The sequence below is a fragment of the Parasteatoda tepidariorum genome, chromosome 7, assembly GCF_982258835.1.
Source record: "Parasteatoda tepidariorum strain Cologne lab strain chromosome 7, Ptep-v5.0, whole genome shotgun sequence".
Classification (NCBI taxonomy): domain Eukaryota; kingdom Metazoa; phylum Arthropoda; class Arachnida; order Araneae; family Theridiidae; genus Parasteatoda; species Parasteatoda tepidariorum.
The window spans coordinates 75,261,755-75,277,795 of NC_141761.1; the positions used below are offsets into that span (position 1 = coordinate 75,261,755).

Consider the following 16,041-nt stretch of genomic DNA (forward strand, 5'->3'; position numbering starts at 1 on the left):
AATGTTAAATAACAGAAAATATCTTTTTTTTATGGAATAAAACCTCTTTTTTATTTCGATAAGAGTACTAAGAGTTTTTTTTAAGAAAAAAAACAATGCAATTTCAGTAATTTAAGAAAAATCAGAACAAAGGAATGGAAATAATTTCTTTTTGAAGCACTTTACTAGATTGAATAAATCATTTCTTTAAAAGTGAGAAAGAAGATGTAAAAAAGACCAAGCTTAAGATTAAAAAAATGAGTTTTTGTTTTATGTGCTTTTTACGACTGCAGATGATTTATAATCCCGGATGTGTGTATTGCCGCAATATTTTTTTTCTCCTTTTCAAATTCTGTTCATCCAATTGTTTCTACAGAAGTAGGAGATCTAGTAGCTATTCAATTTGAAATATGAACTTTAATATCAATTGTTGTTTATCATGAAAGAAGGTAAATTATCAAATTTAATTTTAATAAAATTCAGTCGGCTAGAAAAACTTCATATTGGAAGAAATAAAAAAAAGCAGTGTTGTGTTTCTTTGTATACATTTTTAAACTTAAACTTAAATATCAAAATAAATCATTAAATCAGACAAATTAGTGTAACAAATTGACAAAGACGAAAGTTATTTGTTTTATATTCATTGCTAGTATTATGTCTTATATGAAATTATATTTTTTTGCATCTGAAAATGCACTCTGAATAATTGTTCTTGGATTAATAGAGTAATTTTAAAACACTCTGCACTCATCTATATAATAATTATCCAGTTCTTTCTATTCCACTATTAACTGAATTAAAGTACACTGTAATTTACTATATTCCATTATATTGAAATAAATATAGTTTATTGATAACTGTCTCTTAAAAAGTTATATTTTTTCCAATAAAAAACTCAAAAATTGGTTTATTTTTTTAAGGAAAAAAAACTATCATTAGACTAAAACATTCTTAAACTGTTTATAATCAAACTGCTCATTTTTTTTCTGCAATCAATAAGACTAGGTTTGGAATTTGGAGCTAAATGCGATTTTTTTAATGATTTGCTAAAATACTGAACGTCAGTATTATCAGTAATGATTTTACTACATTGATCATGTTAGTAAACGTGATTTGTGTCTCTTTTTTTAAAATAAAAATAAAAGTACTCATACCGATGAATTATAAACCTTAAAAACATATTTTATTGAACTTCATTTGGGCACGGATATCAGCCCATATACACGACAGCTTCCATTTTATAAGCTTCTGGAGTGTATTTACGGCTAAAAATTCCTTGCATCGGTAGACTTTAAGATACTGCAAACTAGATGGAGGAAGAGATTTGTGGTAGATGTGCATTTCCATCAAGGACTCAAACATTCTCCATTGGGTTAAAATGGAGATTTTTGGTAACCAGAGAAAGTGTTAGAAGTCAGATTTATGTTCACTGTACCGATTTTGTAGGTTTCTTTCACGGTGTACAATTGTATTACTATCTTTGAAGTATGCGTCACCATTGAAAATTTTTTTACTTGACCTGCCATTTCTAGGTTTACATTCGAAAAATATTAGGACATTTCTTTCATACTAGCTGTAACAAGTCATGATACTTTCACCAGACGCTTGCTTACTTCGAACAAAGCAAGACGAGTTCATGGCTTCGTGGGGCTCTTGCCAAACCCAACGTTTTCCATCAATTAGTGCCCTTTAACCATCCACACAACATATTTTCCGTCCTCAGATGTGCAGTGTCGTCTTGCCCTACAGTAAACCAAAATTGGTTAGGAAGATGCTCTGCTGAATTTTTTTGTTATCTGAAACACAGTTGAGTAATACAGTTAATCTAATATGACGAATTGTACGACTTTTACGCCAAAAAACAGTAACGTAATCTCGACATTGAACTGGGTTTGATTTCGAAAACATTTGAGATGACTTCTTTAGAGAACACTTGTACTTATCTCTTCACAATAGTGGCTCCTGCTTTTTACATTTTTCTGCGTTTATCATAAAATCCATCCTCATACCTCAGTTACACTAGTATTTTTAAGTGATATTTCAATTACATCAAAATAAATTTTACATATTACGAGCGTTTATTTGAAATTTTCATAATTTCTAATTTTTACATGCAAGAAAACAACTAATTCTAATTTTTTAAAACAAGAAATTTCTTACACTGATCACCAGTTTTATTTTGCGAGATTTTTGGGTGGTTTTCGAAATTATTTATTAGAATAAAAAGATATCGTAAAATAAATATTATGTGAATGAATGCCTCTCCCAAAACATATGATTTTCCTGAAAATTAAAAGATGTTTAATAAAAATTAAATAACAAACATACCAGAATAGGCAATACTCAAAGTATTTGATGTTCCTCATTAACTTTTCATGACAACTTAATTAAAACGTTAAACAATTAGTGATTTGAATATGCTTTTATGGATGGAAAAACAGATATTGTTTTACAAACTGTAATGAGTATGAAATAGGTATTATCAAAGTTCACTATATTAAATAAGCTTCTCGACTACACACTTTAATTAAACAAACGTATGCTCCCTTATGAATGGTAAAAACAATTGTTAATTAACTTAAACAAAAAATTAAAACATTCTTTAAATTCCTTATATGGGTGTTATTATAAAAGTGGAACTGAAAAAAAAAACTGGAAAAAAGTGGAAAAAAAGAAACCAAGCTAACATGCATTTTCAAGAAGCTAATCCGAAAAATTAATTATTTGAGGGATTTTTGACCTAAAAATTAAATCCGAGGTTGGCATTCTTAGATACAGTAATTGCTTTCTTAACCCTTCATCTACCTTTTTGTTTATTATAAAAGTAATTTACTAGATTTTTTTCATCACAAAGCAACTCGTATTTTGTTTTTTCCAAATAGTCTTAGCAGTTGGCGGTTTTTCCTACTTTTTAAAAGTTGTTTGGAGGGATATCACTTACTAGGAAATAAGATATTTATCATAATAAATTACACTTTTATAGAATATTTTAATACAGAGAAATAATTAGGTATTAAATTTAAAATAGAAAATTTCCTCAATATTAATCTCTAACTTATGAATATAAGTATGTAATTGTCTTTCCCGAATCCATTTTTTTATTTTTTAATCAGATATAGTAAAACCTAGCTACAACAATATTTTGGGGACCAAATAAATATATTGTTAAACATTATTATATCGAAGATCTACATACTTTGGGGACATAATAAGATTTTTTTAATTTTAATGTTATATGTATATTAACTATAAATTTATTTATACATTATACAAAAATTATTTTGCAAAGTAGTAATTATGGTTAGATAGGAAGTCAGATAGGAATGTTACAGTTGTGACTTCTTAAGAGATAAGGGAATTAATTCTAAGAATGGAAGTTCGTGGGGTGATCTATGTTCATCTGTGATGGGGTATTGACATCTGAATGCAAGGGCCATTAACTGTGGAAAGGAAATAAGATAGGTGTATAATCAGCAGTGAGTCTTTTCTTGTCAGAAAAGATCGAAAAAAATAGCAAATATGATAAAATAAGATTGTTTTCATTTTTTGAAAACCAATAAGAATGGAGAAAATAAGGATGAAATTTTTTTCAAAAAAAATAGTTTTACAGGGATTTATTGCTTCAGAAAATATCTCAATATTGAGAGGTGGATAACATTAATTCATATGCTAGTTCACAGGGACCACGAAACATCATTGTAATAGAGGGAGTTATTGTTGTATCGGATATCGTAGTAGCGAGAGTTCACAGTAAAATATGCACTGATGCTATAATAAATGCACTGATGTTATTCTTTCTTAACTTTTTCTTCCTCTAAATTCCTTTTAAGTATTCTTTTTAAGCTGTATAATTTATTTTTATAACAAGTGCAAGAATTTTAAAAATACAACAAAATTAAATGTTTGATTTATTTCTGTCATAAATAAGTAACCAAAAATTCTTTTACGATGAGCTAAGAAAAGAGCCATTTTAACAAGAAAAATAGTTCAAAAGCATAAGATGCTGCCTATGTGCTTATCTTTTGATGTTGTCTCAATCAATTACAGCTTGTTATACTGCTTACTGTGAAGGCAAAAAGAACAAAAGTCATGTTTTTTAGTAATTGGGTAATTTACTTTAAGCACGTTCAAGGTTTCTCGCAGTTCCCGCAAATGAATGTTACTGACGTGGTACAATCATTTATTCAAAGCCTTTCTTTTATTTTATCAGGTTATAATAAAAAAGTTGACAAGATTCTATCAGCTAACTTTTTGCAAATTAATAAGACTTGATGCATTTCCATTAATAATTTTATTAAGCTCTAAATCAAAGTTGTTATAGCAATTCCTTTGCATTTTACTTTTTACCTAATTTAATGCAATATAATGTAATATATTATATTATATTATAATATATTATATTATTTTATATTATATTATATTATATTATATTATAATATATTATATTATATTATATTATATTATATTATATTATATTATATTATATTATATTATATTATATTATATTATATTATATTATATTATATTATATTATATTATATTATATTATATTATATTATTTTATATTATACAATAATATATGGCAATAAAATGTGATGCTTTAACGTTACAACCTAATTGATTTTTAATTTTATGATTGATTTGATGATTGATTTGATTATGATTGATTTGATGATTTTATTTATTTGATTGATAGAATGATTTTTTTTTTAAATTGCAACAGTCTAAGTTGCAGTTTTAAAATTACAATTTAGATTACTTTATGGAAGCATTCCTCAGTGCAGTTAAAAAAAATTTTCCTAAAAAAATATACTGTACACAAAATATACTTTTCACAAAATAAAAAATATACTTTTATAGAATTCACAATCACAAAATAAAAAATATACTTTTCACAAAATAATAAATATACTGTACACAAAATATACTTTTAAAAAAATATACTTTTCACAATCATATAATTGTATTTTTACCATTTATTAGACTACATGACCAGCCATTTATTAGACTTTGACCAACACAAATTAAACAAAATATTTCGCAAACGAGAATTATCATATAATTGTATTTTTACCATTTATTAGACTACATGACCAGCCATTTATTAGACTTTGACCAACACAAATTAAACAAAATACTTCGCAAACGAGAATTATCTAATTTTAAAGATGCGTCGATTAGCAATCGGTGTAATATATTCTGTATAAGACGAATTGCAAGAGAGAAATACTTGTGATATTTTATCGATTACCATTTGTGAGTTGTTAAAATATTAAATATTAGTATTTAATGTTTGGAAAAAATAATATATTAGGAACATTCCCAAACAGATAACATATTCAGAACGCGTTAATAAAATGAAAAGGAAAATGCAACTAAGTGTGTTCATAATTTAATTTTATGAGCTATAAATATTAAATATCAAACCAAATCCATAATGACTTCCTTCAGGGGACTATTTTAACGCCGTTTTGATTGATCGTGCTCTTTTACTCAACTTTAATCTTTTTAAATAACAGGAGTTGCGAATTTACTTACAAGGAAAACAAATTGGATTTTAATGAAAAAATTTATTTTCCGTTAAAATTTATTTCACAGTAATATTAAATTTTACGATAAAATTTGATTTTACGATAAAATAGGATTTTACTGTAAAATTGGATTTTACGGATGATACACACAAAGAGCCGTTGCTTTATGCCGTAAACGTATCTGAAATTTTTTGCAGTATAGTTAAGTAAAAAATAAAATAGTTTCTGACAATTAATATATATTAAAGTTATTTCCTCACTGATAACATATTTAAAATGTCTAAACAAAATCAACGACAAAAAAAAATACAGTAAAGTGTGTTTATATTTTAATTTTACAAGCCAAGAATATGAAACTTTAAACCAAATCCAAAGTGACTCTTTCAGGAGACTATTTTAACGTCCTTTTGATTGATCGTGCCCCTTAACTCAACTGTAATCTTCTTAAATCACAACATGTGTTACGAATTGACTTACAAGGAAAACAAAATGAGTATTTTCTTCTCTGAATCATGATGTGCTCACAAAATTGTTGGTATTATATTCATAACTTTGGGCCATAATTCCACTCTCTCCAAGCATCTAGCACAATGTCAGCATCATTACCGTAATTTGGTTTGTTTACCGGAGGGGGGTAGGCATTGTTAAGGAATGCCGGCCATTTCTCTGCCACAGAAAGCTGCATTGTGTTCTGACAGGGTTGAAAGTACAAATAGTTCAGCATTCCAAAAGATCTAGATACAAAGTAATAATGCCTGAGCCACTTCAGAATATCCGCCTCTTCCGTAATTGTAATCGTAACCGCTTGACTGCAGAAAGCATTTGAATTTAGATTTTGTGCGAATTCTCGAAGGAGGCTTACAGTAATTGTTTAAATAGTTGAAGGAATTCCCTATCAATCTATGTCTAACAACTTAAAATAAGTTTAGTTGTGGAAGTGAAACGACGCATTAGTAAAGGAAAAGCGCATGGCATGTGATTTAAATAAAATGAGCTAAATAGCTGCGAAGTCTTTGAGTTATTTTGATGCATTTTTATTAGACATTCAACCGTTTTCTACATTAAATTTCTATTTATTTATAAACGTACCCTGATTACATTTCGATTAGATTTAAAGGAAAAATGAATCATGATTCCAATTTATTCTGAAAAATGAGGACGAAGATTTGCAAAATCTGTGTTTAATTTTGACGCAATTTATGAAATATTCTTTTATTTAATGCTGTAGTGCAGTAATACTTATAAATACATATCAACAGCTTAGTTATATGCAATGAAATATCTAAATTTCATTTTCAGTTTTCAAAATTTAGTTCATACTTCTGCGTTGCATAAAATCCGTTTAATATTACTTCTCAGTTTCATTGTTTTTACTAAATGTGTAGTAATAAGAACTATAATTTTGAAACTCTGATTTTCCGTTATACCGCTACCATAGGAACTGAAAAATTACCAAATAAATAGTTTTAATACAGCCTACTTTAATTTTTTAAACTGAATTATAGCTTTTTTTCTGCTTGAAATGTCCAATTATGTTGGGGAACACGTTTAAATAACACAAAAATATTATTGAAAATTTCTAATTAATATATATATATATATATATATATATATATATATATATATATATATATATATATATATATATATATATATATATATATATATATATATATATATATATATATATATATATATGAGTCGCTCAGAAGCCAATGCGGTTAAGTCCAAAACACAAAAATTGACAAAATTAAGGTTTTTTGATTCACTAGTTTTTAAAATTCTTGGTTTATTAATTTAATTAGAAAAGTGTATGAAGTCTTTTTTCGAGGTATAACATCTGCAAAAAAACAAGATATGTCAGGATATGTAAATAAAAACGTAAGTATTTTTTGAAATAATGACAGCATCTTAAAAATTTTAGGACTTATACTTTGTGGCAGCTGAAAAAGATAAGAAATTTATGTAAAAGTAATAAAATAACATTTATTGTCATAAGTTTTATGTTTATTCATCATAACTGTTAATACTGTTGGATTATTTCAAAAATTATTTTTTACTTCAAAACTAGAGTGGCACTTTTCTTTGTTTTAGGAAATAAAAATAAAATAAATAAAAAATAAAAAAAAATAAAAATACCACATTTTAGGAAAATACTACGAAAAATACCATACCCCTTTTTCTTGGTGAAAAAATAATACCGTAGTATTAAAAATACTACGTCTGGCAACCCTGTTACTATGAATTTCTTGTTCCTCAGTGTTACCAACAAATATCGAAAGAAGAAGAAGAATTTAATTTTTATATCAAAGTTTATGTAAAAAAATATTGATAAGAGGTCGACTTATTCACAATGGCTTCTGAAATTATTATACAATATATTCAGAAGCTATTAAAAAAAGGGCTGTCTCACCTAGAAAAAAGTAACCAACGAGTAAATCCTTTAATAACTAAGAAGAAAATTATTTCTTTCATCAAAATTTCCAAAAATCAGAAAATATCAAAAAATGGACTTAACCGCATTGGCTTCTGAGCGGCTCATATATATCTGCACCTCATAATTCGGTGTCACCCTTCATGTATGTAACGAGGACTTGCGAGTATTTAATGTCGCCTGTGAAAGCCTTATACTATTTGAGGAAACAAAACTCTCAGCTTCACGAGCTGCTTAAGAGTTACATAACATAAAATAAATAAGAATAACAATAAAATTGTTTAACGTTTTTCATTCATGAATAAAAATAACTGTTATTTTAGTCGCTAAATAATAAAAAAATGCTTCTCTCTTTAAATTATATAATGGTATTAGAGCTTAGATTATGCGAGGATAACCAATGTTTAGTTTAATAATGCAAATATTCCATTAATGTGTTATATTTAATAATAAAAATGTGAGAACGCAAATAATGTCCAAAATCATTTTCTTGAGAACTATCATCCGAAATACGCATTATTAAAAGCATATCTATATATATAAAAATCTCTTGTCACAGTTTTAGTGGTTAAACTCCTCCTAAACGGCTTGACCGATTTTGAGGAAATTTTATATGTATATTCAGTAGGTCTGAGAATAGGTTTATAACTAATTTTTTTTCATTTTTTGGACAGATTTAACGTATATTTTAAATATATCTTTATTTAATCGTATTCGGATCCAAACTAGACGTGGATACATAACAATTAAAAAACAATATTCAAGCACGTTGCAACAAGTCATATTAAACTCCAATACTTATGCACGCCCTTAAAGGAAGAGCATCAAATATATTTGCAAGTATGTGTATAAAGGCGGTGATATAGCAGTATTTCGAGTTGAAAATACCAATGTGACAGCTCTTCCAGTGAATAACAACGACGAAATAACGCTGTACCAAATAGGCCGGTTCATCAGCTCCAATGAAGCTGTTTGGCGTATCTTTGGATTCCCAATTCATGAACGGGATCCAACCGTTAGTCATTTTAGCTGTTCATCTTGAAAACGGTCAGAGCGTATATTTCACGAACGAGACAGCGATTGACCGAGCTACAAATCCACCGAAAACTACACTCGCCAAATTTTTTGAATTGGGTAATCGTACGGATGCTTTTGGTGCCGTTGCACAGACATTACTCTACTCAGAAATACCACCCTATTTCACACGGGTTCAAAAAAATGGATAATACGCAAGCAAGGCACACCGGTTGATGCATGTCCCGGTTTATTCAAATCAAACGCCTTGGGGAGAATATTTACAGTCAATCCAAGGCAGACTGAGTGCTTTTATTTTCGACTGTTGTTGGTTAATGTCACCGGCTCATTGTCATTTCAAGATATACGTAAAGTCGATGGACATCAGCATCCAACGTATAAAGATGCATGCCTTGCACTCATCTTGCTGGAAGACGACAACCAGTGGGAATGTATGCTTGCTGAAACAGCATTGAACTGTACTGCAAAGCAAATTCGTCTACTATTCGCTATAGTATTAACTACATGTTTCCCGGCCCGTATAGAAACGTTATGGGATAATCACAAAGATTCGATGACTGATGATATACGGTATCAACATCGCACACGTTGCAACGATCTAACGATTACATTCAGCGATGCCATGTACAATGAAGCACTGATTGTTATTGGGGATCTTTGCATTATTATTGCCAACTTGCCACTCAGTTATTTCGGTATGCCTTTGCCAAATCGAAGTGCATCTGATTTATTAAACACTGACATGAATCGTGAACTTCAATGCAATACGAGAGAAATAACAGCGATCGTTACTCGCAATGTTCCACTAATGAATGAGGAACAAAGGAACATTTATGACCGCATTATGCTCGCAGTTTCGGCAGGACAAGGTGGATTTTTTTTTTCTGATGCACCAGGTGGAACTGGCAAAACATTAATTATTTCGCTAATTCTCGGTGAAATACGATCAAATAATGGCATCGCGTTGGCCGTTGCATCATCTGGCATTGCTGCAACTTTATTGAACGAACCAACGAATTGAATCTGTAGATGCAACAGTTATTGCCAGGTAACTTGGTGACATATAAATCTTTTGATGCAGTTTGCGATCCCATTGAAGCTGCAAATTTTCCAACAGAGCTTTTAAACTCATTGGATTTACCTGGCATATCACCGCATAATTTAGTACTCAAAGCTGGATCTCCAGTTATTTTGCTTCGTAATTTGAACCCACCACGGCTGTGCAACGGCGCGCGATTAGTCGTTAAAAAATTAATGAACAACGTCATCGAAGTCATTATTTTAAATGACAAATTCCGGGATGAAAGTATATTACTTCCACGAATCCCTATGATGCCCACAGATGTGCCAATTCAATTTAAACGCATTCACTTCCATATAAGACTGACATTTGCAATGACAAGGCCAAACAATATCTGTTTGTGTCTTAGATTTGAGCACACCATGTTTTTCACACAGACAATTATACGTGGCATGCTCTCGAGAGGGCAAACCACCCAGTTTAATTGTGTTAGGTAAAGATGGAATGACAAAAAATATTGTATACTCCATTGCACACAGAGATTAATATTGTTGACTAATATTTTCAGAATTCGTTGTATATATAATTTATTAAGAAAAGTTACAATAAATTTAAAAAAATATTATTTGGTGTGTTGTTATTTTCCCATTCCGTCATCGTTCATAGCGCTCCGTGCCTCTTCCACTCATATACCACATACGCACACACTTACAATAAATAAGATATATTTTAATACTATAGAAATAATTCATGTGGCAAAACAACGTTTGCCGGGTCAGCTAGTAAATATTTTAAAAATGAATGAACTCTATATATTTAGGTAAGTTTTGCAGCAATAGTTCTAATAAAGATATTAGCGATTAGCTATGAGTAATTTTTAGTAACTGGTACGAAATATGTTGTGCTACTAAAAAAAAAAAACTTTTAGTAAATTTTTCAAAAAGCTTTTAGGAAGTAACGTTTTACAGTCAACAAAATATGGGAGATCAAAAAGGTATGGTGGTTAGGCGAAAACCCACAATGTCATAAAAAGTGGAAATGAAAGAAAAATAAAAGAATTTCCGCACTCCCATAAGTACATAAACTTTTAAAATAAAAAGTGAGAACGTAATATATTAATTAATTTATGTAATCTATTACGATATAATTTTATTTGAATAATTTACTTATTCAGTAAATTAATTGAGAAAATCACAATGACAAGATTAGTCATTTGATTCAATGAACCTTCTTCAAATTAATTTAAATTGTAAAAACCATTAAAACCGTTTGTATCTTAAATGAATTATTTCTAGCTTTTCGATTTTTTTTTTTGCAAATTTAAAACAGAAACTTAAAACACAAATCGCTGAAACATGATATAATTAAAACTTCGTAAAAATAATCTTCTTGGTACAAAAAAGTGAATGAATCATTCACACCATTTGATAATCCATGTTTTAAATTAGATTAAATCGTATAAATCATCAGAATAAGATTCCGATTAGATCTGTTTTCATTTAAGCGATAAAAAATCCGCATGGATTTTTATTTGTTTATCTACTTAATGAAACGTACGTTAAAAAAAAAAGTTCGTTAGAAAAAGTGTTACGCCTTATAGACTAACAAATAAGCCGTCGCTGAAATGCTCACGATTTAAAGAAATTCTCACACTTTTCCGCCGTTCTTTAATGAGAAAATTCAATTTCCACCTGCGCTTGCATAAACTTAATCCATTTAATTAGTACCGTAATTAGCGCGGAAATAAGCTAAGAAGAACGCTCGAAGTAACATTACTATTGGGATTCACTGGTTTCTAAGGTTTCATTTAAAACCTTTTGACGTAAATATCTTTCACTCTAAAAGAATAGATTTTTTCGGTGATTTTTCAGAATAGATTTAATTTTGTTGTTTGGTTTCGTTATTCAAAAGCAGCAGAAAAAGCGCATTATTTCTCGTTAATTGCCTAATTCTGAGAGTGACTTGGGAGTTATTTAAGGATGAAAATGATTATTTGCGAAAATATTGCAAAGTATTTTTACTTACTGCATCGATTTAACATGTCTTATTTTCGAAAAATAAGCAATAATGTCTTTATTTTTGAATGAAGAAGTAGTATTTTTTAATTAAGTAGTCTTGGCTTTTTAAAATAGTGTTTTTATTTGTTCTGATGGGCATTTCTGATAGCTATCAGTCGTTTTGTTCCTTCCCTTGCATTGTTTGAAGGCTTATTATTCAAGACTGAAATTCATAAATTAGGAGCTATCTAATGCACATGGCACAAATACGTAGTTTTATAACAAGCACCAAATTGAATTCATGATGCGGTGATAAAGAATTCCTTGATAGCGTTCCTTTGTATAGAAACCTGCGAGCCATATTCAAGTTTCAAATTATGCAGAATAATTCCTTGGGATCTAGTCTGGTAAATCTACGCCACATTTCGTACAAAATCTCATGTTGAAGAAGTGACACTGAAACTGGGAGGAAATTATCTCTTGTTCAAACGCAATAACTCAATAATGTGGGTCTTTTATCCGCAGAAAAGATTAAATTTCATGTTTTATGAATATAAAAAAAAAACAGTAGCACCGTTGCATCCAGAGTTAAGATGTGGTTCCGTTAATTAGAGTACTATATGTTCTAAAACATGTACTTTAATCGGCCGTTTTACAACGTATACAAATAATGATAGGTTTTCAAGAGATTTTTTTTGATTTTATGTCAGTTGAAAGTAAGAGCTTGAAGTTAAAAAAAAATTTTTCTTCTACTTCATGTGATAAATTTACATTTTGATTTGCAAAACAGTAACACACGCACACTAACATTGCAACACTACCATTCTTTCTTGTCTAGGATTGCAACAAAAATAATTGCTTAGAATCAGTGCGTGCAGCGTGCAAAATAATATACGAAACTCCCGGAATAACTTTTAATCGGATTCTCACGTACTAGGACTCCGTCTTTATGGTTTAAGAATGTGATTTCAAATATGCTAATTAATTAGTGCAGACGACATTCTAGGTTACGAAATCAAGCACAAAAACGTACTTTCGTAGAATAAACACACAATTTGCGATGGATTTGTATTTCTGATCCTCAAAATATAGGGGTATGCCGTAATTCTTGGAATTATCGTTCCGATAGTTTGTTCAGGAGAGAGTTTGAAAGTTTGGGACCTATTAATGTTAATTTTACTTTTTGCGTATTTTACTATATCTTGCAAACATTTTAAGTGAATTGCAAAGTTTTTGCACGCAATCATAAAGCTCGTTTATCCAAAGATAATACCATGCAAAAGATAAATTTTGCTAAACATTTATTATTTTTTATTATTTTATTTAATTATGGTGGGAAACTTCTTAATTGCAAGGTGTACAATTCCTTGCACCATTTTAATGGAAGTAGATTTACAAGGCAAAATGCAAGTTTGAGCTAATCGGTGGAATAGTTTCTGAGAAATCGAATTTTAAAAAAAAGTCCTATTTTTAAATTAACAAGTAAGTATTTTAAGCAATCATTGACATTCTTTAATTAGTCCCTTTTGGTCATTTTGTCTGTTATAAAAAGTAAAGCAGTCCGTCGTTAGCAAGGGGGTCATAGATTAAGAACCTATAATTTCATTACCTACGACATGATTGCGGTAATATGGTCAGCATTATGCACATGCTGTTCTTATTTCTCAGGCAAACTGGTTCATATCGAAATAAAACTGGGTGGATTTCGACCCGCCCCTGGGGATTGAATCCCAGTCCTTTACAGTGACAGCTCAATGCCTTTTTGGTTTCTTATACTTTTTTATTTATTCATTTACAACTTTTTATTTACTTTAAAAATAATATCTCTGCTGCTATTTCTATGTGGTTTTTATAAAAATAAAATTATATTTCAACGAAATACACAAAGTTAGCAATTTAAAACTTCTATCGTGCGATATTAAATATTTATCATTCCATCACTTTTATACATGTAGTATTGATCTGTTTGGTTGCATTGCTACGATTTTTTTAATTCTTTTTAATAATTAAAGGGCTCTAATTTCAAGGAAAAAATTGCTTTCCTACAGATCTACCATATCTTCTACTATTAGATGCTCGCAAAACAAAATTTCGAAAATAAATAAATAAATTATAAAAAATAAATGGTTTCTGCTTCGTATTTTAAATTTTCTACGCTTATCGCATTTCTTTGATGGAATAAAATACGTTGTTCTATAAAATGTATGAAATATGTACTATTTTTATTTTATTTTAGATACCACTGTTCATAAAGGAGAGAAACTAACAATTCAAAAGGTTAGCCGTCTACACATGGGAGCATATCTTTGTATAGCATCTAATGGAGTTCCACCATCTGTAAGCAGACGAATAATGCTTCAAGTAAATTGTAAGCAATATAATAAATTTTAGTTTTTTAATGATGCTCTGTATAAACATGTTTCAGAAACTGTGCTTATTTAATTTTTCGATCAGGTTAAAGTAAGATGTAACGTCTTTGTGCATAATTCACTTTATATTTTTTATGTATATATTTTTCATTTTATGTACTAGCTAAATGGTTTTGTTAATGATGATAGCATAACACACAATAACTTAGAATAACATGATAATTTTTTAACCTCCATACTTAAAATTTAATTACTTATCTTATTTAACAGTTTTCATAATATTGCTCTACACTGTAAAAAATTCCGGATAAAATTACGGTACATATAGTTACTTTGGGCGCATCATTTGTAAAGTCCATTTTACCGAAAAATGCATTTTAAAATGAAATATTATAGATGTTGTAAAATATTATTCCGTGATTTTTGCAGGAATATTTGCTTAATTAGAGTGGTTCAGTGATTTTACTGTAACTGTTACTGTAAAAATTACGGTGCATTAGATTTTATGCTCCGTAAATCTATTTTATGGTACAAAGTACCATCACCTTGAGGGCCACCATATTTTGCCGGAATTTAATCCGGAATTTTTGCAGTGCAAACCACGTTAGAAAAAAAATATTTAAAGAAAGTCAGAGCTATTTTATTTGATTTGACAATAATATATTCTGAATGTAAATCAGGAATAGCTAGAAAAGCAATCCAAGAGCATTTCTACAATAAGTATTTCAATAATTCTGAAAGTGTTAATTGCTTAAAAACTTTCTATTTTGTTTGTAAAAAGAACGAAAATCACCTATTTTTCAGTCGAAATGAAAAATATCTCTGATTTGTAGAAGTTAATACTTTTGAAAAATATATTTGCTAACACAACCTTTATCGCCGATTTGAAAAAAAGTAGCTTATTTTTTCTTAAATTTTTCGGTAAAACTTAAACGACCCTATATTGCTTTGACAATTATTTGAAAAAATTTGAAAAATTTCAAAATGAACTGCTTAGTATTCAAAAATTATTTAAACCGTACAGAAATGTTGATAATAAAATTTATATGGAATATGATGATGCTGAAAATTTAGAAAATAATTCAGAAAAATAAATTTAGAAAAAACCCATAGCTATGTTTTTAATCCAAAAAATGGAAGAGAAATTATCTAAATTTCACATTAAATAGGAAACGTTTAGTAAAACCTTAAAATATCTGAATTCCTTAGAGTAGCAAAATTTTTATTTACGAAATTACCTGCTACAACAAATGTATATTCCTAAAACAAAATTTACGGGAAAGAATTAAAAGCTCTTTTCTTCAACAGTTGAAATACAGCGGGGAAATTGAAAAATGGTTTGACGAATGATTGCAATGGAGCAAATTATCCTAAAGTCCACTGGTACACCACGCAAGACAAACGACCGCTATTTCTCACAGAATTGCAAATTTTATCGCCATCCTCTTAAAGCTGTATCTCATGTAAATTATGCCACTTTCCTTCGCTTCATTCGGAGCCCGATATTTTTTAGTTGTCTTTTTTTTTATAAGTGTTATTTATACTCCCTTTTCCGGGAACTTAAACTTTTCTCCGTTAAGATATTAAAGAAACCGTAGCGAGATCATTGATTTAATTACTGAAACAATCGATATTAAAATATATATCTTTAAAGTCTACTCACGTTAAAAAAAAA

General features: G+C 29.1%; 1 protein-coding gene across 2 annotated transcripts in view; it reads left to right on the plus strand.

Annotated features, from left to right (window-relative positions):
* The window catches only part of LOC107449400 (lachesin-like), a 303,582-nt gene that overhangs the window by 257,745 nt on the left and 29,796 nt on the right, over positions 1 to 16,041 (plus strand). For both annotated transcript variants that reach the window (XM_087168086.1, XM_087168085.1), the window contains one exon: positions 14,234 to 14,365. In XM_087168086.1, coding sequence (XP_087024212.1) covers positions 14,234 to 14,365 — 132 coding nt within the window. The remainder of the gene's footprint in view (positions 1 to 14,233; positions 14,366 to 16,041) is intronic.